Here is a 27500-nt window from a genome sequence, read left to right as displayed (position 1 = left end):
TTATTTTATTTCCGATTTGTCTAGCCCTCAGGACGCAGCCTGCCTGCCTGTCATAGGGACTGAAGGAGAGAAGGAGAGAGAAAGAGAGAGAGAGAGAGAGAGAGAGAGAGAGAGAGGGATGGGAGGTGGATGGATACAGAGAAAGAGAAGAAAAAGAGACTGAACTTGGCCAGGCGGCGACATTGGTAATCCTTGTGCTCCACCGTGGGGAAGGGTGCTGGATCGAAAAAGCAGCATCCACAAAAGCTACACGCTTCTCAGCTTTGGCATCTCTGTATACCCTTCTCTCTCTCTCTCTCTCTCTCTCTCTCTCTCTCTCTCTCTCTCTCTCTCTCTCACGCTTTTTCTCTCCTTCTATCTCTCCCACCTGGTTCCCCATTATACCGTAGTCTTTTTTTTTGCATTGCCTCTTCTCAGTCCATTTGCTATAGCCACCTCCCTCCCCTCTTCAATTTCAGGACTTTTCCATGCATGTTGTTTTTCTCAGTCTCTTTTCCATCTTCCTACCTTACACCCCCCCCCCCCCCCCCCCCCCCCTCTCTCTCTCTCTCTTTTAGAGCCTATGATATGTTTTAATGTCCTGAAGATGCAGAGGCATCGTAATAATGATGACTTAGGGGCACACCAAGAGACAGGTGAGTTATAGGACCACATTACCATTGGCTGCTGCTGATAGGTGGAGAGCCATTAGGCCGGTGGATATGATGAATTATGCAACCCTGACAGGCCAGGGCTTTAAAGCTGATGTATGGCTGGGCACAAGTGCTGCTTATGTGTACATCCATGAATATGTTTAGGATCCTGCTATATGTTTAGGTGCATGCACGAGGGAGTGCCGCTCTTTTAAAGACATGTTCATGTAGCTGTAGGCATGTACTGTATCTCCTCTGTTTCGCTCATCCTTTCATTCTTCAATGGACCCTTTCAACAAGGTAAACAAAAACAATGCTTGAACATTCTATTTGGGCCCCAATCTACTTCCTCTGCATTAAGATAACATATGGAATGTTAAAAAGGAAGTCTTGTGGGGCCAATTATGATGCTGATAATGGAACTCTCTTGAAAGGGTCTATACTCAAATGCATTTATGCATCTCCTTCTCTGTCTGCAAGTGTGTATGCATGCCCATGTGTGTATATATGTATGTATGTATGTATGTGTGTGAGTGAGTGAGTGTCGTGCTGTAAGTAAATTTGTAAAATAAGCTAACATATACAAAACCAGACATGACTATAATATTTACATTAACATTTACATTAAACATTTACATTATCTACTATACGCTGACATGCTTTTTCCACTTAGGACTAAATTAAAGAAAACTCCACGGCATATCTGGATCACGCGTGCCTGCAAATGTAGTGGGAGTAGAGCATGCTTGTCAACAGGGGTGTCTAGCGGCCCCTTTGAGTCGTGTTACCGTGTGAACTATGAGTATTTGATGAGAGGACGCAAGAGAGCGAGTGACTTATAGAGATTAAATTGCGTGTGTCTCCTTGGCACCGTGTTTTTTTTCCACACCCCTTCGTCCCCATATTGGAAAAAAGAAAGTGTCGCCATGACAGCCAGTCAGCTTCGTCTGTCACCGGGCGAGATTGATCTACTCATGAGGACTTAGTGCAGGATTAGGTGAAGGTCACTGGAGTACTGGGCGTGATGGGTGTGACAGTGTCGAGTCAGGAGGAGGGGACAGTCTTTGTGCACAATTAGGTTCCATCTGATTTATAGGGCGCCATGATGGATGGGACTTTGGCATGGCTTCGGTGAACAGCCTCAGGTTCAGCTGGGGGGACTATGACAGAGGACGAGGGGTCTATGGGAAACTCTCGAATGATGAAATGTTCAAGGATCATGAAGGAGCTTTTTCTCCTAAATTGTTTGTCTTGCAGGTTTCTGTTATAACAAAAAGGCACTTTGCTGATATTACTGCTACTACTACAACTACCACTACTACTACTACTACTACTACTACTACTACTACTACTACTACAGTTGTTTGTTTTGTGAATTCAAATGATTTGTTTTGCCTTTTAAATATATTTATATTCAGAATATAAGCTATATATACTGTGTATGTGTGTGTGTGTGTGTGTGTGTGTGTGTGTGTGTGTGTGTGTATGTGTGTGTGTTTGTGTGTGTGCGTGTGTGCGTGCGTGCGTGCGTGTGTGTGTGTGTGATAGTTGCACACTTCATACTATTACACACTGATTCAGTGCATAACATTGGACCCTACTCTATCTCTTTCTCTTGAGCTACCCATTACCCCAAGCAGACCTTGTCAAACAGCATGTAATATGCTTATGTAAGGCGTACATTGTACTCAATTAATTAGGTATTAGGTTGAGTACAAGGCACCTGAGGACATCCCATGAAAAGTGTATCCAAAAATCCATTTTCTACCAACTGTGTGTGTGTGTGTGTGTGTGTGTGTGTTAGCTGACTTCCAGTGCATCACCATGGAGGAGTATATGTATGCATGCATATGTGTGTGTGTGTGTGTCTGTGTGTGTGTGTGTGTGTGTGTGTGTGTGTGTGTGTGTGTGTGTGTGTGTGTGTGTGTGTGTGTGTTGCCTGACCTGCAGTGTACCACCATGGGTCCAGCGTCTGGAGGATTGCAGGCTTTCACCCTGCGCAGGAAGGCCAGGAACGGTGTGGGGTGCTCGGGCACTCCGTGGTCAGGCCAGGCTGTAAACTGGAACTGCCGCACCTCCCGCTTTTCACTCGAGCCGTTCTGTTCAAAGACAACCAAAGACATAGCCAGCCACAGCCAATCAGAAATCGAGTCGGGAGGTAAAGCCATGGGGCCACTCCCACTTATTCAGCCAATGGGAAATGGGAAAAACTACCAGGAAAAAAACAAACAAACTAACAAACAGGCAATTGGGAATGCTATGATGGCTATGATTGTCTGAATACTTTTTAGCTTGTTTTTATGACATGGCATATTTTACAGTTATGAGTAATCGAGTGGTTTATACAAAATTAAGCAAAATAATAAAAAAATAATCTAATTATATTTAATGCACTAGCACACTTCATTGCCTTTTTCCAGCCTAGGGATATGAAAACTGAAGAACATGAAGTGAGGATCAGGAAGAGATTCCTGATAACTAAAAGCTAGGGAGGGAATCCCCATGGCAACATAATACCAGGATTTGCTTTTTGAGGAAATGGTCCGGATATATTTGAGCTCCTTTTAATTACGCAATACAAAAGTCCACTTCCATTTAACACCACAGTCTAATGATGTGCCGCATACTTTTATTTTTTATATTTTATGAATGTGATTTTAGAGTGCAAGCAAAGGTAAATATATATGAATATATAAAAAAATAAAAAATAAAATATATATATATATATATAAAATAATATATTATTTTTTTATCTCAAGCATATATAGGTGCACTTTAACTTTCTCCTCCACTCCTTGTAGATAGGTAGAGGAGAAGAACAAGTCAAGGTCACAGTGTAGGAAGCGGTGACCGGTCCCACTCACCTTATAGAGGGCGAAGGTCCTGACGCAGTAGGTAGCCAGCTCCACTGTGTCCAGCAGAGTTACCTGGATAAGGCCATAGGTCTCCGTCCCTCTGGTTGGCCAGTACTGGTCGCATTTCACCTGCAAACGCAACACACACACACACACGTCAGCCAAGGAATGGTGTTTAGTACAAAAAGACTAGCGAGCACTTACTGAAAGAAAATGCAAAGAAACTATTGATATTATATTTATCTATTCCTTCCGATTCATATGCAACTATTTATCTTATTTATCTATTACTCCCGATTCATATGAAGTACTTGTTGACATAGTGGTCGAGCTGCTGCATTATGGGAAAATGTCTGTCTCTCTTTTTACTCTACTTGTTTGAGTGCAAGAAAAACCTTTTGTTTGGCCACGTCTGAGATTACGCTTGGTTTTCTGCACGATTAACCCAAACACATACAGCCATTAAAAGAACACCGTTGGGACAAACTTTACAAGACTATCACAAAAAAAAAACCAACAAGTCATATTTCAGACAAGAGTGAACAAAAAAAAAAAAACTATGTCTAGGAGGTTTGCCTTTTTTTTTAAACTCCATAATGCTGACTGGGGCTTTTTCACTGTGGAGAAAAGAGCCCTAAAGAAAGAAAGCATTCCATGGCAACAGACTGTGGGCAATGCATTAGTCTGACAGACTCCATAATTACAATCTTAACTGGAGTTTTCCAATCACATTACAGGGGCCACTTTATTATGATTATACAGTCCTGTTGCCCAGCGCATGGCCAATAAAATGCAATTCCATTACCCTACTAATGCTTCCCTGCCTAGAGGAAGTGCATAAAAGGAAGGAGGGAATGTTGGCGTCCGCTCCGAATCCTAACCACACTCTTTTTTTTAACTCTTAGTTTAAGCTCTTTTTCCTCTCTTGTCTCCATATTTGCTCAGAGATGTGAATCAACTATGAGGACTGACTGCAGCATTCACTGTATCACGCTTGAGTATGAATCACTCAAGTTGGTAATTGAGATTGAGAGAGTTGCGTTTGTAAGACAAACGGTGTCTGAGGCCCCTGAGTACAAATGACATCAAGAGAAGACTCTTAGAGAGGATAAGGAGCCTTCTAGACTTCACATTTAAAAAAAAAAAAATCAGTAAGACACTTTAGCCTTTTTTCTTTAAGCTACTGTGTTTTCTAAGAGCACTACAGGAAGCCATAAGCCGACATGCACATGCCTAGGCAGGTCAGTGAGGGACAGTCCAAAGTGCTGACTAAAGTGGCGCCCAGCAAAACATGTGCACTCTGTGAGGGGAGATGGTCTCCACAGTCTTCCGTCTTAAAGGATGAAAAGTGTTCTCGATTCACTGCTTTTTGTAAAGCTGCTATTTTTGGCATCAAATATGGAATGTCTTTCTCAGCCACTGCTGTGGGGTGGTGGATTGTAATCGAGTTATGTTTGAAGACCTAAGGATACTATGGAGGTCTCAGGGGAGTCATTCTAGCCAGACTGTGGAGAACTTAGAGACCTTAGAAACCTACACTGGTTTTAATCACAGAGTCTGGGTCTGTGTGAGTGAGTGTGTGTGTGTGTTTGTGTGTTGTGTGTTGTGTGTTGTGTGTGTGTGTGTGTGTTGATGTGTTTGTATCTCTCTGTGCACCAGTGTGCATAAGAGCCAAAAGCAATGTGCTGTGCTTGTGTGTCTGTGTGTGTGAGAGAGAAAGAGAGAGATAGAGATTGAAAGAAAGAGAGAGAGAGAGAGAGGAGAAAGAGAGTCTGTATGTACTTGTTTGTCTGTGTCTGGGAAACTGTGCGAGTGTGTTTGCGTGTCCACCAGGGGTGGCTGATCGGCCAGATAAGCTGACCCGTCACACACAGGTCTGCACACATGTCGCACACAGCGTGAGTGACAAGCAGCTCTAGGGTCGCCGATGACAACAGTGCTTCAGCTGCTGCACACAGAATAGCCGAGTGCTATCGGTGAAACAGAAAGTGAGAGGACAGCAACCAAACAAACCAACAAACCAACAAACAAACAAACAATAAAAACAAAAGATCTATTGCTGTGGCAAGAATAGAAAAATAAATAAAAAAGGAAGCAAAAAACAAAAAGGCAACAGAATGCTGTGGGTCTTGCCTTGGAGAAGAAATATGAAGGCATCTGAAGAAAGACAATAAACAAACACAGAGAGAAAGAGAGAGGGAGAGAGAGGGGAACCAAAAAAAGAAAGAGAGAAAAGAAAATGGAACGGTAAAAGGATGGAGAGTGGCAGGTACCTGAGCCACATAGACAAATGGGCCTTGTGGCAAACAGACAAAGAGCTGAGCAATGAATGGGATTAACCACATGGATGACCTCCAAGGATTTGATGAAATACATCAACACAAAGACATCTCAGCTTCAATGCAGTGTGCAATTATTATACTCCACACAAGGGGCCCCAGAGCATTTTTACAGCCAAAATTTTATCTTTCATTTTATCTAAATATTTTCCTTCACTCATCAAAATCATTATCCTTGTACCCAAATCTGTACACACACACACACACACACACACACACACAAAACCATATTAATACCATATTAACTGCCCCCATGTGTTAACCTCATAGCTGAAGAAATTTTGCAAAATCAATGCATAAGCCGCGGCTAATAGTTGGGAAATTACGGTAAGAGAAGTCCATTTCTTGTCTTCACCCATTAATACTTGACACGTGATCCATAAAACCACGTACAGTACATCTGTACATATATGCATACCATAATGATCCTAGTGAGACAGACCGCCTTACCCTGGACCTCTCCTCCAGCTTGGTCATCATGACGATGTTGGCACTGCGCTGTTCCCAGATCATCCTCCAGAAGTCTCCGAACGTCTCCGGGAGCGACCCCTGCGTGGCGATGTAGGCATTCTGCTTCCGGTAGCCGTCGATGTAGTTGGCATTGATGTAATCACTGCCTGGTATACCTGCATCCAGAAAAAAAAACATCTCTTTTTTCAACATCTCAGGCCAGCTCTTAGATATGAATAGAGGTACCATATATTTACACCTCAGAGTGTAGAGAAGGGGAATACTTTTTAAGCCTGGCACAATTCTAATGCAATATATTTTTGTGAAATTCGGCAATCCTCCCCCCCCCCCCGTCCTTTAGCTTGCCAGTCTATGTGTGTGGTTAAATAACTGTAGTGTTTGCACCCAGTCCTGGCTCTGTAAATATGGAATGAACACAGTGGATCACATCTGAGTCACGCGGTATTCCAGCTGATCAACATATTGGTTCAGCATTACATAACGAATGCAATTTGATTAGCTCCCGCGCTCAAATATCAACAGCCTTCCGCCAGAATCCTGAAATGTGCTTGTGCACACATCTAGCATTTCCACCGTTGACGTGCCTGTGTCTTCCTGGGCTTATTTGTTTTCTCCCCCAGAGCTGTTTTGGCACAGTAGGAGAGGACCTGTTTGAAAGCGCATGCCTGTGCCTGTGATCCCCATGCGCCTGTGATCCCCATGAAGGCGGCCTTGGCTAGCGCTAACTCTGACACGCGTAACAGCGAGCGACGATGCCGAGCGAGAGTGCTCGGCATCGGCAGCAAGGCTAGGATTGATGCGCCGACGCTCCGGCTCGACATGCTGGGAGTTAAGGCCAAGGAAAACACCACCCACAAGCAACAGGCTCAGCGCCAACGTGTCTGACTCAATACTGGAAATGCTCAGGCTGTTTTGCCAGTAATCAAGACTGATCCCCAACTCAAGGTAGCTACAGTACTGCACAAATGGTGATATGTGCTCCTGTGAGCCTAGGACTCCACTGGCAGTTGGTATAGCAAAGTGTTATCAATGGGCATGGGTGTCGTAGCCAGCAAAGACACTGGGGACAAATATATACTTATCTCTGCTGTACTGTGAGATACTTTACATAAAACTGTCTGCTAAAAGAATCAATATAAATGAATTGCTGGAACGTTTGTGTAAAGTTCGCCCAGTCATTCTTGGGCATAGTGCAGGCTATTACTGTTACTGCTAGTTACGGAATAGATCACTCCTATCAGCCAAAATGGCCACTGGTGACACATTAGTGCTTTAGTGATGCCAGTCTGTGTGTTTCTCTTACGATCACCAAAAAACCTGCAACTATTCAATGTCAAAACAAATTCTCTCATCCAGGGAGTGTCTTTTCATCACTCCATCATTTTGTTTCTGCCTCACGACATGGGGAATCTACCCAAGCCCAGCAAATGTAAAAACGATGGCAGGAGAGCAGACAAACTGGAGCAGAAATTACCTCTTGCTCTTTTCTCCATCTCATTCTCTCTCTCTCTCTCTCTCTCTCTCTCTCTCTCTCTCTCTCTCTCTTTCTCTTTCTCTCTCCCCCTCTCTCTCTCTCTTTCTCTGTCCCTCTCTCTGCAGTGAAATGAAAAGCGTGTGGTCTTTTCCCATCCTCACAGCGGCAGAGGCGAGGAAGGCGGGAGGAGAGGAGAGCTGACAGCTAGTCAATGCGGCAGGACTGGCAGGCAGGCGCCCGGGCGCACACATGCTCGCCAGAGATAAGTCTCATCTGCATGGGCCCCGCATCGCCACAGCGCCCACGCACACAACGCGCGCGCACACACACACACACACACACACACACACACACACACACACACACACACACACACACACACACACACACACACACACACACACACACACACTCTCCCTCCCTCCCTCCCACACCTCAACCCCACCCTCACTCCCCCTCATGCGCTCGCTCACTCTCTCCTCTCCTCACAGGTAATGCAGAGAGAGAAAGGGATAAAGAGAGAGAGAGAGAGAGAGAGAGAGAAGGAGAGAGAGAGAAAGGGAATAGGAGCTCATTCAAAAGCAATTATTCTTTTTTCACTTTAACTGCTTTTTTTGCTGTGAGCTACTCAATGCTGATGGACAGGGATGTAGACAATTAAGTCACAGTCATTTAAATGGCAACAACAGAAAATGAAATATCATCACAAAACAAAAGGGCTACCCAGAATAAATTAGGCTACTTCGGTTTTGGGGGAGGAAGAGTGAAAAAAAAAAAATTAAAAAAAATAAAACAAGCTGCAAAAATTGTCAATCAGGATTTGCAGTGTCTCTGTTGAACACTGCTGGCAGCAAATGGAGGGGGAAAAAATTTGCTGTGAGGAAAGGTGGACGTGGATTAACATGACGGAAATGAGAAAGGCATATACATTTAAATCCTCTTGCACCCTGCTGGTGCTGTAACAAATGCCGAGGAAATCATAATGACAAGAAATATACATACATATTATATTATGGGACAGGGTATGACTAAATGTCCAGTAATGGTTATGCAAAAAAGGTGAAGGTCTTTAGTCCACAGGGGGAAGGGAATGAAGTATACAATCCTGTGACTCCATTCCAGTGTTTTAAAGCAACACCAAAGAACTTTCCCTCTGTTGCACGCACGATATTTGTTTATCCAGCACAGGCTTTGCAAATAACAATGTCCACGACAAGGTAGAATATTTTGCATGACTTATAAAAGCACAATGTATTGCGACATCAGATGCAAGTAAAATTTGAAGTTTCTTATGTCTCATTCCATTGAACTACAGATCCGCTACCCGATCTTAGTCGATAGAGGGCCACGAAGTGAATGCAGAATTGCCGTTCACCCTGTTACGAGTTGATGAACCACTGAAACGATTTTGGAAACATTATTTTAAGGTACAAAAAACTCTTTGGTGTTGCTTTAAATGTCTGGGTTTTGACTGTTACACCTGTTTCCTGAGTAGGGATCAGATGGCATGATGGCGTCAAGACAAACATTCATTCGCAGGCACTCAAGAGTGTGAGCAAACAGCAATGGCTGTGATGAGACTGTCGTGTCCATCAGCCGGTCAGCGTGGTTGTAGAGAGTTTCGATTGGATGACGTGATCTGGCCATCGAGTCCCACTTGCCATCGAGTCCCACTTGCCTAACAGGTCACAGTTCCAGTGAAAAGGAATCTGGTCTCAACTCGTCTAAAAATAAACCAGTGTTGACTTCACTGGACTTGAGGATTGAATGGTAAACAGTGGCAAACTGGGCTTCTGTTTCTCTTGTCACGGCAGCGACGTGATTGAACCTGGCAAGGCTGGAACGTGATTGGGGAGGGAAATGGACCAGGGCACTGTGTACAAACACAGAGAGAAGAACAACAGAGATCTTCTCATGTCAACAAAGATCTTGTCATGTCAACAGAGATCTTCTCATGTCATGGTAAGACATTCTCGGTGCACATCACTTTGTAGCGTGACACCCCCGTCTCTCTGTCAAGGTGTTTTTATTTTTATGTGTGTGTTGCTGATCTACCGTTGATGATTAGGGTCTGCTATGATTAATTACTGCTACACTTGTGGTGGGAGCAAATCCGAGAACCTGATGGTGGCCATTTCATGCAATAAGAGAGGCCCTTACACACACACACACACACATACACACACACACACACAACTGCACTCCTTCCAGGCATGCAAACAAACAGTGTACATCTAATCAACTAAAAAAAAAACATAAAACAACAACTGAGGGCAAACTCCCCAATCTCCTACATGTAGGTGTGTGTGTGTGTGTGTGTGTGTGTGTGTGTGTGTAGTGTGTGCATCTAAACACCTCGTTTTTTTCGGCCAGACCTTGCAATCAAAGTGTTTAGAAAGCAAAGGGATTCCCAGTAGTGTTTGGGCTTTCAGTCTGATACAGAGAGAGAGAGAAATAGAGAGAGAGAGAGAGAGAGAGAGAGAGAGAGAGAGAGAGAGAGAGAGAGAGAGAGAGAGAGAGAGAGAGAGAGAGAGAGAGAGAGAGAGAGAGAGAGAGAGCTCATATAGATATAGCTAGTGTGGAGCCATCGCAGGAACACAAAAGCATGCAAATGTGCTTATGTGGATTTAATGGGGTCCATCAACACTAGGCAGCACACAATCAGTTTCAAATGCATACTCTGTGTGTCTGTGTGTGCTGTGTGCGTGTGCGTGTGTGTCTGTGTCTGTGACTGTGTGTGTATGTGTTTGACTGTGTGTGTATGTGTTTGTGACAGTGTTTGTTGTGTGTGTGTGTGTGTGTGTGTATGTGTGTGTGTGTGTGTGTGTGTGTGTATGTGTGTGTGTGTGTGTGTGTGTGTGTGTGTGTGTGTATGTGTGTGTGTGCGTGTGTGTGTGTGTGTGCGTGCGTGTGTGACTATGTGCGTCTGTCTTTGACTGTGTGTGTATGTGTTTGTGACAGTGTTTGTTCTGTGTGTGTGTGTGTGTGTGTGTGTGTGTGTGTGTGTGTGTGTGTGTGTGTGTGTGTGTGTGTGTGTAGGGGAGGGTGTATCCCACATCTTTATTTATCAGCTCTTGCCATGCTGTTCTCAGGTTATTCATGTATGCATGGCGCTCCTCAGTGAGCACCACTTCGCAACACTGGCCCAGTGTTCCCCATTTAAAGGACTGGCTCTGACTTCAGAACACAGTGCCAGGGGAACACAACAGTATTGTCGTCTCTGTCTGCATCTGTGTGTGTGTGTGTGTGTGTGTGTGTGTGTGTGTGTGTGTGTGTTTGACAACTTGACAGCTTGTGCGAGGGAGCCATGGAAATTTCAACATATTAATGACATGTTGACTCATGACCTGTCATTACAATGACATGACGCAGAAGTGACCCAATAAACTGCTTCCATGTGCAGCAACAACAACAACAACAACAGACTCAAACCAGTAAAATAAAGTCTGACAATTCTCCATGACTTTCGGGGGCTATTCAGTTGATTTGGAGGAAGAGTGAAGAAAAACGGATAGCGGTGGATCCTGACTTACCATCGATAGCTGAGAGTAAGACTCTGGAGTGGTCGTAGGCGATGACATTGGCATATCTGTTCTTGGGCTTGTTCACTTCCAGGTTGGAGTGCTCCCAGGTGAACTGCTGTCCAGGATCAATGGACTGAGGAGACAGAGATAAAGAGAGAGAGAGAAAGAGAGAGAGAGAGAGAGAGAGAGATATGACATTTAGATTAAATCAAACAGTCAAAGCAAAACAACATTTTAAAATCAATGTAACTGATTAGGCGATGTTTCATTTTTCAAAACAACCCTGGTCTCTCAGCAGTTTTTTTTTTACTTTTCATCTGAAATAGCAACAGAATCCAAGACTCTGGGTGTTGGGATTATATAGACTCTGGGTGTTGGGATTATATAGACTCTGGGTGTTGGGATTATATGACAGCCGTATTTTCATCACATCAGCGTTCTTATGTTGGGCAGCTTCTGCTGCGTGATCCGAACACCGCACATTGCACACATGCCTTCCCATTTAGCCTGTGGCGTAACTGTCCAAGAATCTTGGCCTGACGTCCCGATCCACGAGGACATTGGTTCGACAGCCTCTACTGCTATTCCGGACATTTCCATAGATCCCCGCCGGTCTATTTCGGCTTCCGGCGTGACGGAGTGGGGGGGTCTTTCATGCATAACTGGCATGGGTTGTTAAATTTAGCCTTACCCCCAAGGCTGTTGCCACACAACGGCAGCTTTTAATTCCAGCCCTCTCTGTGAGGGGGGGTGGGCGGGGGGCGATGTCACAGTAAACCTCAGCCAAGTGGCATACCTCCTGCACGGCACACACAAACAAAGCTGAAAGCGTCTATGGTGCTGCTGAGGGGGAACACACACACACACAAACACACACACACACACACGCACATACACCCGCACAAGCACACACGCAGATGCGCGTGCACACACACACACACACACACACACACACACACACACACACACACACACACACGACTGTATGTATATTGTTCTAAATAAAATTGTCTGCATATTATAGATATTGTATTTTGTATACTATCTATATTATTGTCTTTTAAGTTTCATTTTTATAGTGCCTATATGCTATCTGTAATGTTAGTGTGGCACCATCAGCAGGCAAACAAATTCCTGGTCTATACTGTACTTACTCACCTTACCAAATTAATCTGCTTCTGATTCTTATTCAAGAAACAAACAGAAACATTTTGCCTGCTTCCGACACTAATCTCGCTCAACAGGGCATCACTTTTATGGAGGAAGTTGATAGCTGTCATATGACCAGCAACATCAACCATATTGAAAAATGTACACAGTTTCAAAGTGTCTGAAAGGGAATGGTCTGAAATTGCAACATAATTTAGTGGAAATCTTATTTTCACCCTCTTGAAATGTTTCAAAGTTCCTTTTCTAATAAAAATATAAAACTCCACTTTTATCAAGGAGGCTTGCATCCATGATAACTTTATGGTGAATATAGCATTTATATGGCTTTGGAGTTTCGCAAATGTCCCATAAGTGCTATTAAATTCCAAAGGCCTTCCTCAGGTAGGCTTTATGAATATCATTCCACTCATTTCACGAGCAAGTACTCTTTGAGAATATATGGTATACTCAATTTTCAAGATCTACTCTAGAGCACTGATTAGGACTGAATTTGGCCATCAAAGACTTTTACTGTGGGACTGATTATTCATTTCATACTGTGCTATGATTTATTCACCAGAGCCTGAAACAAACTCACAAGTGTGACAAGAGTTACGTAATAGCATGTTATGGAGGCAATGTATTCACAGCCTGAGAAATTATGCTGGGTGCCGCTCTATTGTTGAACCCATTAAAGTATGTCATCATGCTTTTTAAGAACAATAATTTGCCCTTGTTCCCTAGAGACGTATACCAATAGCGGAAACAGGTTAACTGAAACGGACAGTATGTGTGTGTGTGTGTTTGTGAGCAGTGTGTGAGAGAGCGAGAGCGAGAGAGAGAGAGAGAGAGAGAGAGAGAGAAAGAAAGAAAGAAAAAAAGAAAGAAAGAAAAAAGGAAGAAAGGAGAGAGTGAAATTGTGGGAATGAGGAGTATGAAAAGATGCATTGTGTTTAGCATGACCTGACCCGCAGTCTTTTTCGACTTGGGCAAATTTTTCTCATTTACTTTAATAATAAAATTATTCGCCATCTTCAGTGTCTTTTGGAAATGGAAAGTTGATATGCATCAGCCCGTGAGCTAACTCTCTGGGTTGACAAATTTCAAATTACAGTTTTCAGACAATCATACAATAGCCGAAAATTGGAACCAAAAGCCTCAGACAGCTGTCTTGTTTTTTCCCCCCCTTCTTTTTTATTATCTTTTTCTTCCGTTGCTACAAAAAGAGACAAGAAAAAAAATGAAGATAAATGTTGAATGTGAAATGTAGCTGTTCAGTCTGTAGACATCTACTTATGCTCTTCTAAGCAAACAGTTTGACTGAAGCCACACAAATCATAAGAGGGCCTTAACTGGGGCATTTAGCTGGTATTTATGGACATAAGAACATGTTGGGACCCAAACCATAAAGGTCAAGCATTTTATTTGTGTTTTCCAAAGCTCACTTCTGCCAGTCAACAGTGGACAAACACACACACACACACACACACACACACACACACACACACACACACACACACACACACACACACACACACACACACACACACTCACGCACACGTTGTATTTCTGGAATATGTGGAATTTACATAGGCTTTTGAGAGGTAAGCTCGTAAGACATTAAGGAGTGTGGTTTTGAGTCCGTGCTATTGAGGCAAGCCAAAGCAAAATAATAAAACCAAAGCCAGATAAACCAGCATGAAGACCCATGAGTTGTGCCAAATAAATACCAAAATACCATTCCTGCTCACATACACATATCATAATATGAAGTGTTTTCGTAGACCTGGCAATAATATGAAGTGTTTTCGTAGACCTGGCAAAGACCTGCCCTTCAGTTCACATCACATTTCTTTTGGCCTATTTTATTGGCGAGACACGGAGGCGTGCCAAATGCCACACTGAAACAGAAACGTGTTGCTAAAAAAGAAGGGGGAAAAAAATGCCTCCCATTGCCAAATGTCCGTAAAAAGACAACGAGCGGTGAAGATGACAGGCTGACCACCACAGCCTCGAAGGCAAGGCCCTCGGTGTGAGAGTGGCCGCCGTTCACAGCTATCTCTTCCTCTCTTTCTTCTTCTCTTCTACTGCTGCTGTTTTCACGCTGTGCTTAAACTGCATGATGACCGCTTCAACTTTATTCTACCCCAGTAATGGGATGTGATCACGGCTCTTCCAACACAGGGCTACGGGACAAACACATTCCATCCGACATGAGGATAACTCATAATGATGACTTTTTCGCCTCATTCTAATCTAACAGTGTCACACCGCCAGACCATTTGGAAGGGAAATCTTTAGCTAAGCCACTGCATTTTTCATCCAAAAATATGTTCAAACAGTGGGTCACAACACTGTCCGTAATGAAAAAGGAGCCTTCTTTTTTTGTCGCTTTTCTTTTTCTTTGCTTTTTTTTTTTTTTTTCATTGTGCTCCCAAAATTACTTTCCCCTTTTCTCGGGAAGGCAAGTGGGAAAAAAAGGGCCTCGGAATTACAATTCCACGGCTTTAAGCTCTGCAATAACCGCCGGCCCTGCTTGGCGGTCGGCCATCGCATGACCTCATATTTTCGGAGAGCCGGCACAAAAGGAGGAGGGCAGACCGCAGTCCCCTGGCACACCATTCCTCTGGGGAGGGGTCACACTCTCGTGTCACTCTCTCCCTCTCTGCTTTTATTCTCTCCATCGTGTATGCTCTCTCTCTCTCTCTTTCTCTCTCTCTATCTCTCTCTTTCTCATCTGTCTCTCACTGACACCCTTTCCTTCTCTTTCCTTTTCTGCTCTCCATTCCCCTCTCTCTGCCTCCCTTTTTCTCTCTCTCTCGCTTTCTCTGTTTATCATCGCTATCCCCAACCCTCACTCACTCTCCACTGTCCTTCTTTCTATCTCTCTTCCTCCCCAACTTTCTCTTTTTCTTTCCCACTCCACCCCACCCCCCTCTTTCTTTGGCGAGCCAGCCGCACCCATTTGGCCAGCCTGTATACCATTGCCTCCTCAGCTCATCCATTCACAAGTTAGTAAGAGATGAGGTCTCTTTACAACTGACTGACCATTGAAAACTAAAAAAAAAAATCTGAAAAGAAAAAAAAAAACATAAACAATTTCATACCAATGGCTCCTGTCAGTCAAAAGTGAAGACCCCTGTACACCCCTTTGTCCCTACAGCTACCGCATTCCCCCTTCGCCCCCACATACTGTGACACTGTGGCCTGGTGTAACCATGGTAACCCCTCCTGACCAGTGCCTTTGAGTTCCATCCAGCCACAATTCTGTTAAAATTCCTAATCTCCTTGTCCAGTGGAAAAAAAAAAAATTATCTGGCCTTGCCATCACCCAACCCCTCCAATCATCTGCTGATAGGATGTTAGTATGTTTTTTTTTCTAGTCATGTTGACACATTGCTACAAGCATTTGTGTTGTGCAATGGGTCCTTCACATTTAGGCCAACATCGTACCATAATGGCGGCAAATCAAGTGGTTCACTTCAGCTACAAGCAGATTAATGGATACCTGGAAAACCCTATTACACTGCCGAGGCAAGAGCTTTAGGCATATTAGGCAATGCCGCTGCTCTGGGCTGGACACTGAGGATTTAGGAAACTACACTTTTAAACCCATGTTCGCTGCCCTGCTGATGTTGAATGAAGAAACAAACATATGCCGCAAACCTTTGTCTGTGTGTGTGTCTGTGTGTTTGTGTGTGTGTGTGTGTGTGTCTGTCTGAGAGTATAACCAATGTATAACCAACGTCAGTACATGTTGAAGTCGTAGACGTGTAAGGGTTTCTCCAGAGGCGGTTGATAAAGCTATTTCACCGTACCTCGTACTCCTGGGAGAACTTGAGGTTGTCGTTGGCTTTGAGTCTCTCCAGATGGTCAGCCAGGTCCAGTATGGGGATGGGAGGATGGTTAGCCATGCCTGTAGATGAGAACATACACATGCCGAGAGTTAGCCATACGTAGGCATACCAAAAGAACAGGCTATAGACTGTTTAGAAGCTTTAGAAGAGGAAACGTGTGTGTCAGAAGAGATGGAAAGAACGTGACAGAGAGTTTTTTTTTTTTTTCAGCCCAGTCTGTCCACTCAAAGCAGTAACATGCTCGGAAGGAAGAGGAGGAGGAAGAAGAGGAGGAGGAGAGAGGAAGAGGATGAGAGAGGAAGAGGTATGGACACGGAAGCCAATGACAGGTCATTGAGCTCACTCTCCAAACAGTACACTCCTGAGAAGCATGAGGGAAGAGTGTGTTATTCACACAGAAAGCCACGACGGACAGTTAGCAAGATGGTTAGAGCGAGAGGACAAAACTAGTAATACTGAAAAAAATAAAACAATAATAATAAATAAATAAAAAATACTAAACTACTAGCTGAATGTAGATGTTGTAGTCTGCTTTGAGTAATGTCATGGGTCTACAATTATAATCAGTTCAAGCTTCACCCTCCTGCCATGGCATTACATATACAGTAGAGCCTTGGGATTAGATGAGTGTGAAGTGGACAACAAAATGCCTACTAAATTAAAAGAAGCAAATCAAAGAACAAATAAAATACTGAGTCAGAAATGACAGAGAAAGAAGGTGGTGAATGTGTAAACAAGACCAACTAACTTGACAAATGGAGGTTACTGGGATAACCGCACACGCCTGAACCTGTGAAGGAAACCAGGGGGGAGGGACGGGTAAATAAATAAATAAATAAATATAAATAAATAAATAAAATGTCGCAGACGTCGAAAACAATATGGTGACCACTCTAGAAACAAGAAAATAAAAAGCCTGGCTAGCATGAGCTATGTAGTGAGGAAACACATTGAGAGCTATTCACTAGTGATGTTGGTTAGTAGATCAACACAATGTCATGCTAAACGCTAAATGCTAAAGCACACATCCATGCGTTCACAATATTAAAGCAAACAAGCATTAAGTGTTTTCTTTGTTTTTCTTTTGTTTTGTTTGTTATGTTGTTGTTGTAGAGAGATTGGACAAAATGCTGTTACAAGAGGCAAGGTAAGGTCATATCTAAGAGGTGAACACAAACACAAAATGACAACAACAACAACAACAAAAAGCATCAAAGTTTGCACCCTCTCATCACAGACAAGTGCAGCACTTCCTGCTGGTTTAAAAAGTCTAGCTTGCCCCCACCACCCCATCAAGTAATTGGGCTCATTTGAAGGGCGCTTCTGATTCTGCACTCTATGAACTGAGACTACTCTCAGAGTAGGTGCTGTGAGGTAAATTGCGGAGTTCCGGAGCGACTGAATCACATACAGGTAACAAAGACTCTGAACATGTCCTCTCGAATAAGCATTGAGGAGGCTTTGATCATTAGCAGAGAGAATGAGACCGAGAGAGAGAGAGAGAGAGAGAGAGAAATAGAGTTAGTTAGTTTTAGCTTTGTCCTAGATAGGGACATTGGAGTTGTGTTGAGCCAACTCTGGCTCTACCTCCTCACGTATGAAGGGCTGGAGGAGTGGGAGACTGGAGGAGGAGTGGGAGACTGGAGGAGGAGTGGCTATGGAAGAGTCCCAGCGCGTGGCTAATAGTCTTTCATCTGCGTTACTGCTGACACAAGTGGGCATTAGCTAATGGATAAAGAGAGAGGTGTGTGTTTGTGTGTGTGTGTCTGTGTGTGTGTGTGTGTGTGTGTGTGGGGCGGATGGGGGGGATTGGGTGAGAGCACACAAGTGGCTCTATCTCTGGCCACTCAAGATCCATTTCCAGCATCGGTGACAATGAAAGTGCCGTCCGTTGTGTCGATCTGCGCCATGCAGGCATCAAGCACCCTTAAGATGAAGGGTGGTGTGGGGAGGGGAGGGGGGCGAGTGAGGGTTCTGCTGGGTCGATGAAGACTGAAGAGGAGGAGGAGGAGAGGAAAAATCAGGGGGAGTGGGAGAAGACATGGGCATCAATGGAGCAGCACTTGGACCTCAAACAAGGGATGCTAATGGATACTAATGGCGACTTCAGATACAATATGACAACGGTATCGTCACACTCTGACGCCCATTATTCCCAATGGCGTGCGCCTCACATTAACGGCTTGTCATTGCATCGAGTAGCGGTTTGTCACATTTGCAGTATGCCGCTGTCTCTTTTGAACTTGCATTGTTAAACTCAGAGTGCGGTGCAGAACCAAAATGGCAATTGCCAATCGCAATTCACTGTGTATCTTAAAAAAAAGGGCTAAGGTGTTTGCATTTCCTCAGGGAGAGGCTCCTGAGAGGCACTGGGCCAATACTACGCGACACAAGGCACCAGGTGATTCTACAGGTGTAGAACACACTGAGTTTCGGTGTGCAAGGCCCATACAGAGCCTCCTGGTGACACTCAACTAGGAGGGAAGCTGCGCTGGCCGTGTTTGGGAATGCGGGACGAAGCTGGCGGCCAGCCCGAGCCGTGGTCTCGGAGCGGAGAGGACGGGTGGAGGCGACAGCAGCAGGGGCGGCCATTCTGTCGGCTCACAACGGCTGACCCGGAAAATACTGCTGTCGTCATGGTGCTGATTGTCCCCCTTCCCCCCCCCCGACCACCTGTTATCCTCGCCGGTGCCAGCCAGCCGGACAGCCAGCCAGCGCGCGCGCAGAAAACACCGCTTACGCGTGTCAACTCGCTCGGAATCAGGGGTCTGCGGCAAACTCCAGCTCTCCTCCAGAGGACAAATGGACTGTGACTACATTCCACCTCCCACCCGCCCCCCAGAAAGGAGAAGACAAAGGAAAGGATGAGGAAAGGGAGAATGACATACCAGGTAAAATACCCAGCTCAAGACACGTCCATTCTCTCCACTATGATGATCCAAGGTTAAGACCAGCTGAGACGTTTATAGCAGCTAGTCCATTTCCTTTTCTCTCTTTCTTTCACTAATCTTTCCTTTCCCTCATAACAGTTGACATTGTAGACTATCCTCTGAGACACTGGAATTGCATTGTTCTGCTCCTATATTAGAAGCCCTCTTCCACCTCCAGGGGCTGAATAATAGGGCATTGTCGCAACCCTTGACCCGTCATGATTACTCCATCACCAAAAAACTTGAAATCGGTATTTTGGGAAGGTGCTAGGCAGGCAAACCCTCTGTCCTTAGAGAATGACCTCAATGGACAATTTGTCTTTCTCCACCCAGCGATGATTCTCTGGACTCTGGACACCGTGTTCCAAAAAAAAATGGGATATCGATATCTGGGGGAGGTGTTTGGTATGCATCACCTCTGCTGTTTGTGCTCCGAGAGAGAGAGAGAGAGAGAGAGAGAGAGAGAGAGAGAGAGAGAGAGAGAGAAAAAAGGAAATGAGTCTCAAGGAGCGTTTGTCACTATCCACCTGGCTTCTGTGTTGTACAGACATGGCCGACATCTTCTCTGACTTTGCGAACACGGACTCTGAATGTCTTGGCAAAAACGGGAACCTTGAGCAATGTTACCCTTGCGCTTAGCTGTGCAGAGTCAGCGCTTCTGAGAGGGAGAGGCCCCATATGGTTTGTGGGGTTAGTCTCCCCTGGGAGAAGTGATGATATGCTTACAGGTAACATCTCTTCGCCCTTCATTTGAACCTGAGTAGCCCTAGTCCTAGTTTTATACCTTCCTGATTCTGCAAAAAAAGTCCATCAGACATGTATGCAGAACATCTATTTCTTTATCATGACATGATCATCTCTCTGGTTGTGAGCATTCAGATTGCAATCCCCCATGCTAATATCAAAATCCAAACCAATCAGGGTATAATGCTACACCTAAGAAACATCTTACTAGTCAGTAAATAAGAAAACACTGAACAACAACAACAACAGCAAAACCACCTGCATAGGGCACTGTGGTCTGATGTCCTGACAGTGTACAGTACCCAAAACGTCTTCAGACTGCTATTTGTGCTAGGGGAAAAAAAAAATCTAACATGTTTCGGCCAATGGTCTTCTTCAGGTTGCACACACACACATACACACACACAAACACACACTGAGGTGAAAGAGGCCCTTAAAGTAAAGCGCTGTTCACCTGGCGTCTGGAAGTTGAGCCGGCGCAGCTCCACGGGGTCAGTGGGGTGGTGCGAGGGCAACTCCTTGCTGTGCGGCAGGCTTCCTTTCCTGGCCTCCGACTCGGCACGTTTCCTGGGAAGGGAACGCAAAAGAAGGAACAGTCAAGTTGCATGGACAGTCCACGGGGTTGGGCTCCTGGCTAGCAGCAGTTGGACATTCTGAGTATGACCTCTGTGTGTGTGTGTGTGTGTGTGTGTGTGTGTGTGTGTGTGTGTGTGTGTGTGTGTGTGTGTGTGTGTGTGTGTGTGTGTGTGTGTGTGTGTTTGATCACAGAGAAGCGGGGGCCTTTTCCTGTGTGTCCCAACTTGAACTCTGTGTCCTTGAAACTCAGCATAATATTCTTGATTACAGAGATGATTTATATATCTGTTTACAGAGGTGTTTTATACAATGATAATAATAATTCCTTTACAGTTTGTATGTGTGTCGCTATCATTCATTGCTCTTATAACACCGTCACATTCTAATACAAACGGCCCCTCTAAAGTTTCACCAGTCAGACAAAGTGCATGCTTTCTGCATTGGTGTGAGTCACATAAGTTGCCCTATAAGCAGAATGTGCAACTTAAGTGGATCCTATCTCCATTCAATCGCCTTTCTCCTCTCCTCTAGAACGGGCTCATAAATTTACTTTTGATAAGATTACAAGTTGATATCATGGTGCAGGACAAGATTTATAGATTATGAAGAGAAAATAATTACATCTGAAGATTATCTTCCTATACATAACTAATCCATAGGCTTTTGATACATCCCTGTCCTTTTACGACCTGATCTAAATCCTACGATTGCTGAACTATCCAATGAAGTGACCTCCAGGAACTTTTAACAGGGTTAGCCCCGGTTAACACAGAAAACATTATGATTACGATAGCGCCACACCAATACATTCTGCACTGGTATATTTTGTGAAGAGTGTGTTAAGCCATCGAAGCCATTCATTGCTGGTTTATTTAGTTCTGTGTGCATTTTACATCTAGTGATTTTCAATAATAATAATGAAAAATAAAGCAACAACAACAATAACAACAACAAGAAGTAATGCAATGAATTGACCTTTGACCTTTTGAACTGGGAAGTGCACATACATGCAGGACTAAAGTGATAAAAAAGCTGACAAAGCAGGGCAAGCAGCCAGTGGGGGTTTGGCTGGAGAGAGACCAACACATCCCACAAGTAATGACAAATAAAAAGAATGAAAAGGCTGTTGATGAGTCTGCTACTACCATGCCTCGGGCTTGCTCTGTGTCTTCTGATCACTGTGAATCAAAGACATGGGTGGGTGGGTGGTGTGTGGTGGGGGGGGGTTCATGCATGGGCAGTCTGCAAGGTATCGAGACAGCAGCAGAAAACATGAGAACAAACACTGTGAGAAATAGTCCCTCGGGGGGATGCTGGAGTCGGTCCAGCTCTGGTGATGCTGCTGTATAAGGCCTCACAACAACAAGGGCTACCAGAGGATCAGAGGGGAGCTGGGAACGTTAGCAACTACAGGGGCTGTGTGTGTGTGTGTGTGTGTGTGTGTGTGTGTGTGTGTGTGTGTGTGTGTGTGTGTGTGTGTGTGCTGTGTGTGTGTGTGCTCTGTGTGTGTGTGTGTGTGTGTGTGTGTGTGCTGTGTGTGTGTGTGTGTGTGTGTGTGTATGTGTGTGTGTATGTGTGTGTGTGTGTGTGTGTGTGTGTGTGTGAGTGTGTGAGTGTGTGTGTATGTGTGTGTGTGTATGTGTCTGCGTGCATGCTTTCATGTGTGTGTGTGTGTGTGTGTGTGTGTGTGTGTGTGTGTGTGTGAGTGTGTGAGTGTGTGTGTATGTGTGTGTGTATGTGTCTGCGTGCATGCTTTCATATGTGTGTGTGTGTGTGTGTGTGTGTGTGTGTGTGTGTGTGTGTGTATGTGTGTGTGTGTGTGTGTATGTGTGTGTGTGTGTGTGTGTGTGTGTCTGCGTGCATGCTTTCATGTGTGTGTGTGTGTATGTGTGTGGGTGTGTGTGTGTGTGTGTGTGTGTGTGTGTGTGTGTGTGTGTGTGAGTGTGTGTGAGTGTGTATGTGTGTGTGTGTGTATGTGTCTGCGTGCATGCTTTCATGTGTGTGTGTGTGTGTGTGTGTGTAAGTTTGCATATTTCTTCGCATGCATGTGTGAATACGGCGGGCATGTGTGTGGTGTGTGTGTGTGTGTGTGTGTGTGTGTGTGTGTGTGTGTGTGTGTGTGTGTGTGTGTGTGAGAGAGAGAGAGTGTGCTTAGACGGGACAAGTTCACATGAAGGGCCAGAAGATAGGGACTGGGGGACTGACATTCCCAGACCAATCTGAAACAGTGCAGGTGCAGCACGGCACAGTGGAGTGCAGGGAGCTGGGAGAGCGCAGATGAATTAAGATCACAGTACCGCTGCACACTGACTTCCCGGCCTGGGAGAGCATCGGGCTGTGCAGTCATACTGTGGGAAAAATATATCCGTTTGGTGATGATGATAGATGACTAACGCCATTGCACAAAAAAAAAAGAAAAACAAAAAAAGTGTTTGAAGCTGTTCATGCATGTACGATTTGTGTATTTTGAAAGGATATATGTAATCCTTTAAAATGGTTTGGTTTAACTTTGTCATGCAATAGACTGAAATAAATGTATATGGAAGATGACAAAAAGCTTAATCTTGCACATATAAAATCAGACATTCAGCATTGACATGAATTATGTTTGAATGCTCGTAGTGCATGCTGAAATTAAATTCAAAACAGCTTGTATGTGTATTTTACTTCATAAACCTCAATTCAGTAACTACCAAAACAACGTTATCTAGATATATTCAGGTCAGGTGGTAAATTATCAAGACAAAGTGGATTTTATAATATTTTGGACCTCTTTCTGCTTCATGACTCGTGGTTATATACAGGCGGAACATTATTAATTACCCTGATATAATTTCATATTATAAAGAGGCTTGTATCTGCACTATTGTCAAATGTAATGCAAGGTGAACCCTGCCTGTCCATAATTTTATGGATGAAATGCCTTTTTTTGTTATGTACCTAACTTGAATGTACTTATAGGCATGATGAACATGAACGTTGAGGCAAACAGCAGATTAGTTCAAGTGCAAGAGAGTGACGGGACCTCGCTGTGAATAAAAAGACTTAAATATCGATAACAGTCATGACTGGAGGGGGAAGGATAGGTGTGGACAGAGGGGGTGAGGTGGAGAGGAGAGGAGAGGAGAGGAGAGGAGGCTTTGGACTGTTTCCCATTATTTCTTACCTGTCTGGTTTGCTGTTCCAACAGTAAGCACAGAAAGGGAAGATAAAGCATTGAAATTAGCTGTCACCAATGTGTGCACTGTCACGGGTTAAAGCATATGTCATGTCTAACAGAATCTCTCTCTCTCACACACACACACACTTTCTCTCACTCTCTCTCTCTCAGTGAGAGACAGTGGTTTAACTGACAATTATCACAGTGGTTAAAGCTTCCAATATGCGCAGGCATTTGACTGGCAGTCGAACACGCATCAAAACGCCACATGAAACGTGTGATTACACCATCTTGCAGTTTCTGCCTCGGTGGCGCACGCTGTCATCCTGTAACAGGTGCAACCGACCAGACGTCTTTCATTCCACTCAAGCAAAAAACCCTCCTCAGATCTCGCCCCTGCGTTTTATATTCAAATCGTTCCGCATGAATGTCTCTTTCACAAGAACAAATGGGCTCTAATCTTGGAGAATATTTAAAACGTAATTACTCAAATTCTACCTTCAAACAGCAGAAAATTCCCCCACTCTTTTGCAACCATCGTTGTAGATAAACCTAACTTTGTAGATGAGAGAGACAGATAGAGGGAAAGAAAGAGAGAGAGAGAGAGAGAGAGAGAGAGAGAGAGAGAGAGAGAGAGAGAAGTAAAAAGCCCTCTGAGCTTTTATTTGAATTTTGCCTGGCGCTAACCAGCTTCCTGCAAACACAGCTCTGCCATGTAGACTATTAAGCTCTCAGCCTGCTGGTGACAATCAGAGTGATGCTTTGGTCGCCATGGAGGCGCAATTATCCACTCTCCTCCACCGACTCGGTCCAGCCAATGACTAACGGCCAAGCCAGACACATAATGGACTGCAGAGGAATTAGCCAGTCTCTCTCTCTCTCTCTTTCTCTCATTCTCTCTGTCCCTCTTTCTCTTTCTCTCTCTCTCTCTTGTATTAGGTGTGGATGTTGCATCCCATTCCATACCTACAGGTACTAGAGAGCAATTTGGTCTCTGCCAATTTAACCCTTTCCCTTTATTGGCTGTAATCAGTCAATGCCTGGTAGCAGAGGGAATTTTTGACTGAGATTTCTAAGACTGCCATTTATGTGTTTGTGCTGTGTCTTTGGCAGAGAATACTGCTGTGTGAAGGGCTTTTGCTAATTTATAAGGACCTATTGTCATATAAAACAGCTCTCTATCATCATATTCACTGACCCATGGCATTTGAAGAACGTTGGCATCAGGCAGGGTCTCATCCTACCTAAACCAGATCTTGACTGGTGAAATACGTCACAGTTATGCACTGGTAAGACCAGACTTGGTCATGACATTGACTCTCTGATTACAGCGTAAATCTGCCATAGGATGCTCACACACACACACACACACACACACACACACACACACACACACACACACACACACACACACACACACACACACACACACACACACACACACAGGTAGGACCATGTAGTTTCCTGGTACCAAGAGGACCTTTGAGGACAGCTTCAGGGCATCTATCTGTCTCTCTGTCTGAGCCTGAGACTTAAACTCGACGGCTGCTTGAATTGCTCATTTCTTTTTTTTTTCTCTTGACTGCCTGTCAAAAGCTCTTCACCGTCACTACTCTGTGATGGCCCGTAAGCGCAGAGCTATACGCCAAGAGATCACAGGCTGTCAGGAAGCTTGAGCGATCAAAGATGGACATGAGACAGACATGAGTTTTTTCCCCCCTCTACTCGCTCCTGATTGAGAACGCTGGGAGATGGCTTCTAGATCATGTTGTGTCTGGAGACGGTGGTGCTGGGCATTGTCTTGGGGGAGGGGGCATTGCAGCCCCCAGGGTGTGTAGTGGGGACATTGAAGTATGTCCCTTCCCAAAAGGCCAGCTGGAGTTGTAATGGAAGCACACAAGAGCAAACACACACACACACATACACATACACACACACACACACACACACACACACACACACACACACACACACACACACACACACATACACACACACACACACACAAACACACACACACTCGCTCACACTGGAGTGCAGCACATCACTCAGTGAGTATTTGACATATGAGTTGTGACAGGCAGCAGCTTTCTTTCACATGGGCCAGAGAGCATGTTCTTCTGTGTGTGTGTGTGTGTGTGTGTGTGTGTGTGTGTGTGTGTGTGTGTGTTACTGAAGGACTGTGGCTGAGTTGATCTCTGGATTGGCTTCCCATTTTGTAGATTTTATGATGTTTGTGTGTGCGTGTATGTGGTGTATGTATGTGTGTGTGTGTACGTGTGTGTGTGTGTGTGTGTGTGTGTGTGTGTGTGTGTGTGTGTGTGTGTGTGTGTGTGTGTGTGTGTATGTGTGTATGTGTGTGTGTGTGTGTGTGTGTGTGTGTATGCGTGTCTATATCCTCACCTCTTATAGAGCAGGATGGCGATGACGATGCAGATGATGAAGACCACGGCGAGGACGGGACCCACGACCCACAGCAGGCCCTCCTCCTCGTCGATGATGGGCTGGGGATCGATGTCCGCCGACACCACAGGGTCCGAGTACGGGCTGGTCGAGTACATGGTCTGAGGGGACAAGCAGTCACATTCACATTACCACTTCGGACCTCCGAAGAGGAGATCGTACGACATACAGTTGTTTATTTGAGTACACAGAAGGAACAGTACTCAACTAGCTTCAGAGGAACAGTTTTAAAGTGACTTTTATAGTACAGGTACAGTATGTATGCATGAATGCATTAGCCTACATGTATTCACTAGGAATCAAAAACCAGGGACACACACACACACACACACACACACACACACAATTCACAATCGCATGGCTAACCAGCAGGGCTCATATGAGAGCTCATATTCACTCTGTCAATTAGTGATCTAAACGTGAGTAAATCAATATCATTCTTTGTGTTGTTAGCTTCTTTCTAGTCCTTCTACAAGTTGAGTGAAAGGTCCCCAAATCCAAATGACCCTTGTGTTCGATATCTTTGCTGTTTGGGTTAAGAACCAGGTGAGAAGAGAGAGAGAGAGAGAGAGAGAGAGAGAGAGAGAGAGAGAGAGAGAGAGAGAGAGAGAGAGAGAGAGAGAGAGAGAGAGAGACTCCGGGGAGCGCATAAGGGGACAGCTAACCAGTGGGGAGAAGACGGGAAATAGAAGAGAAGGCGGAGCGCCAGTAAAAAAGGTACATTTGTTTGTTGGGGGAAAATGGGGTGTCTGAGCCATGCTATGACTGATTCAGGCTCTCCGTGGAATATGGAGGAGGGATGATTGGGGGGGGGGGGGGGGGGGGGCTGTAATTTCCTGACACTGGTGTCTCATAACGGCACGGTGTGGTGCGGCGTGGCACGGTGCGGAATGGACCGGAGCGGTCACACTCATCTGTGTGTCAGAGTCATCTGTGTGTTTATCATCTGCTCCCTGATTGAGTTCCCCTGCACCGCACTGCACTGAGGAAAATGAGATAAAGAGCAGCTACAGAGATACAGAGAGAGGGATGGAGAGAGAGAGGGATGGAGAGAGAAAGAGAGAGAGAGAGAATGAGATAAAGAGCAGCTATAGAGAGAGAGATGGAGAGGGAGAGAGAGAGAAAGAGATATGGAGAGAGAAAGAGAGAGAGAGGAAGAGAGAGAGGGAGATGGAGAAAGAGGAGCACAAAGAACGACAGTCAGTGAGATAGAGAGAGAAAAGAGAAAGACAAAGAGTAGGAACAAGCAGAAGACAGAAGAACAGAGGACAAGAGCAGATAGTAAAGGACAGAGACTTGGAGAGAGGGATGCAGCTGAGCAAATGA

At 44.7% G+C, this 27500-nt stretch overlaps 1 protein-coding gene across 1 annotated transcript in view; it reads right to left on the bottom strand.

Annotated features, from left to right (window-relative positions):
* LOC143127268 (receptor-type tyrosine-protein phosphatase delta) overlaps nucleotides 1-27500 on the bottom strand; it is a 214043-nt gene that overhangs the window by 20141 nt on the left and 166402 nt on the right. Inside the window, exons 21-30 of the mRNA XM_076288658.1 lie at nucleotides 26116-26275; nucleotides 23718-23739; nucleotides 22849-22899; nucleotides 20430-20542; nucleotides 17050-17091; nucleotides 16263-16360; nucleotides 11305-11428; nucleotides 6277-6452; nucleotides 3497-3616; nucleotides 2577-2731 (exon numbers count right to left, since the gene is read on the bottom strand). Of these exons, the coding sequence (XP_076144773.1) occupies nucleotides 2577-2731; nucleotides 3497-3616; nucleotides 6277-6452; nucleotides 11305-11428; nucleotides 16263-16360; nucleotides 17050-17091; nucleotides 20430-20542; nucleotides 22849-22899; nucleotides 23718-23739; nucleotides 26116-26275 (1061 nt within the window). The remainder of the gene's footprint in view (nucleotides 1-2576; nucleotides 2732-3496; nucleotides 3617-6276; nucleotides 6453-11304; nucleotides 11429-16262; nucleotides 16361-17049; nucleotides 17092-20429; nucleotides 20543-22848; nucleotides 22900-23717; nucleotides 23740-26115; nucleotides 26276-27500) is intronic.

This window comes from Alosa pseudoharengus, unplaced genomic scaffold (assembly GCF_046254945.1).
Source record: "Alosa pseudoharengus isolate Yale_2024_CS ecotype anadromous, Long Island Sound unplaced genomic scaffold, YU_APseudo_1.1 YU_APseudo_1.1_scf_17, whole genome shotgun sequence".
Taxonomy (NCBI): Eukaryota; Metazoa; Chordata; class Actinopteri; order Clupeiformes; family Clupeidae; genus Alosa; species Alosa pseudoharengus.
The sequence above is the reverse complement of the archived record's forward strand: the minus strand, read 5'-3'. Positions and strand labels throughout refer to the sequence as shown.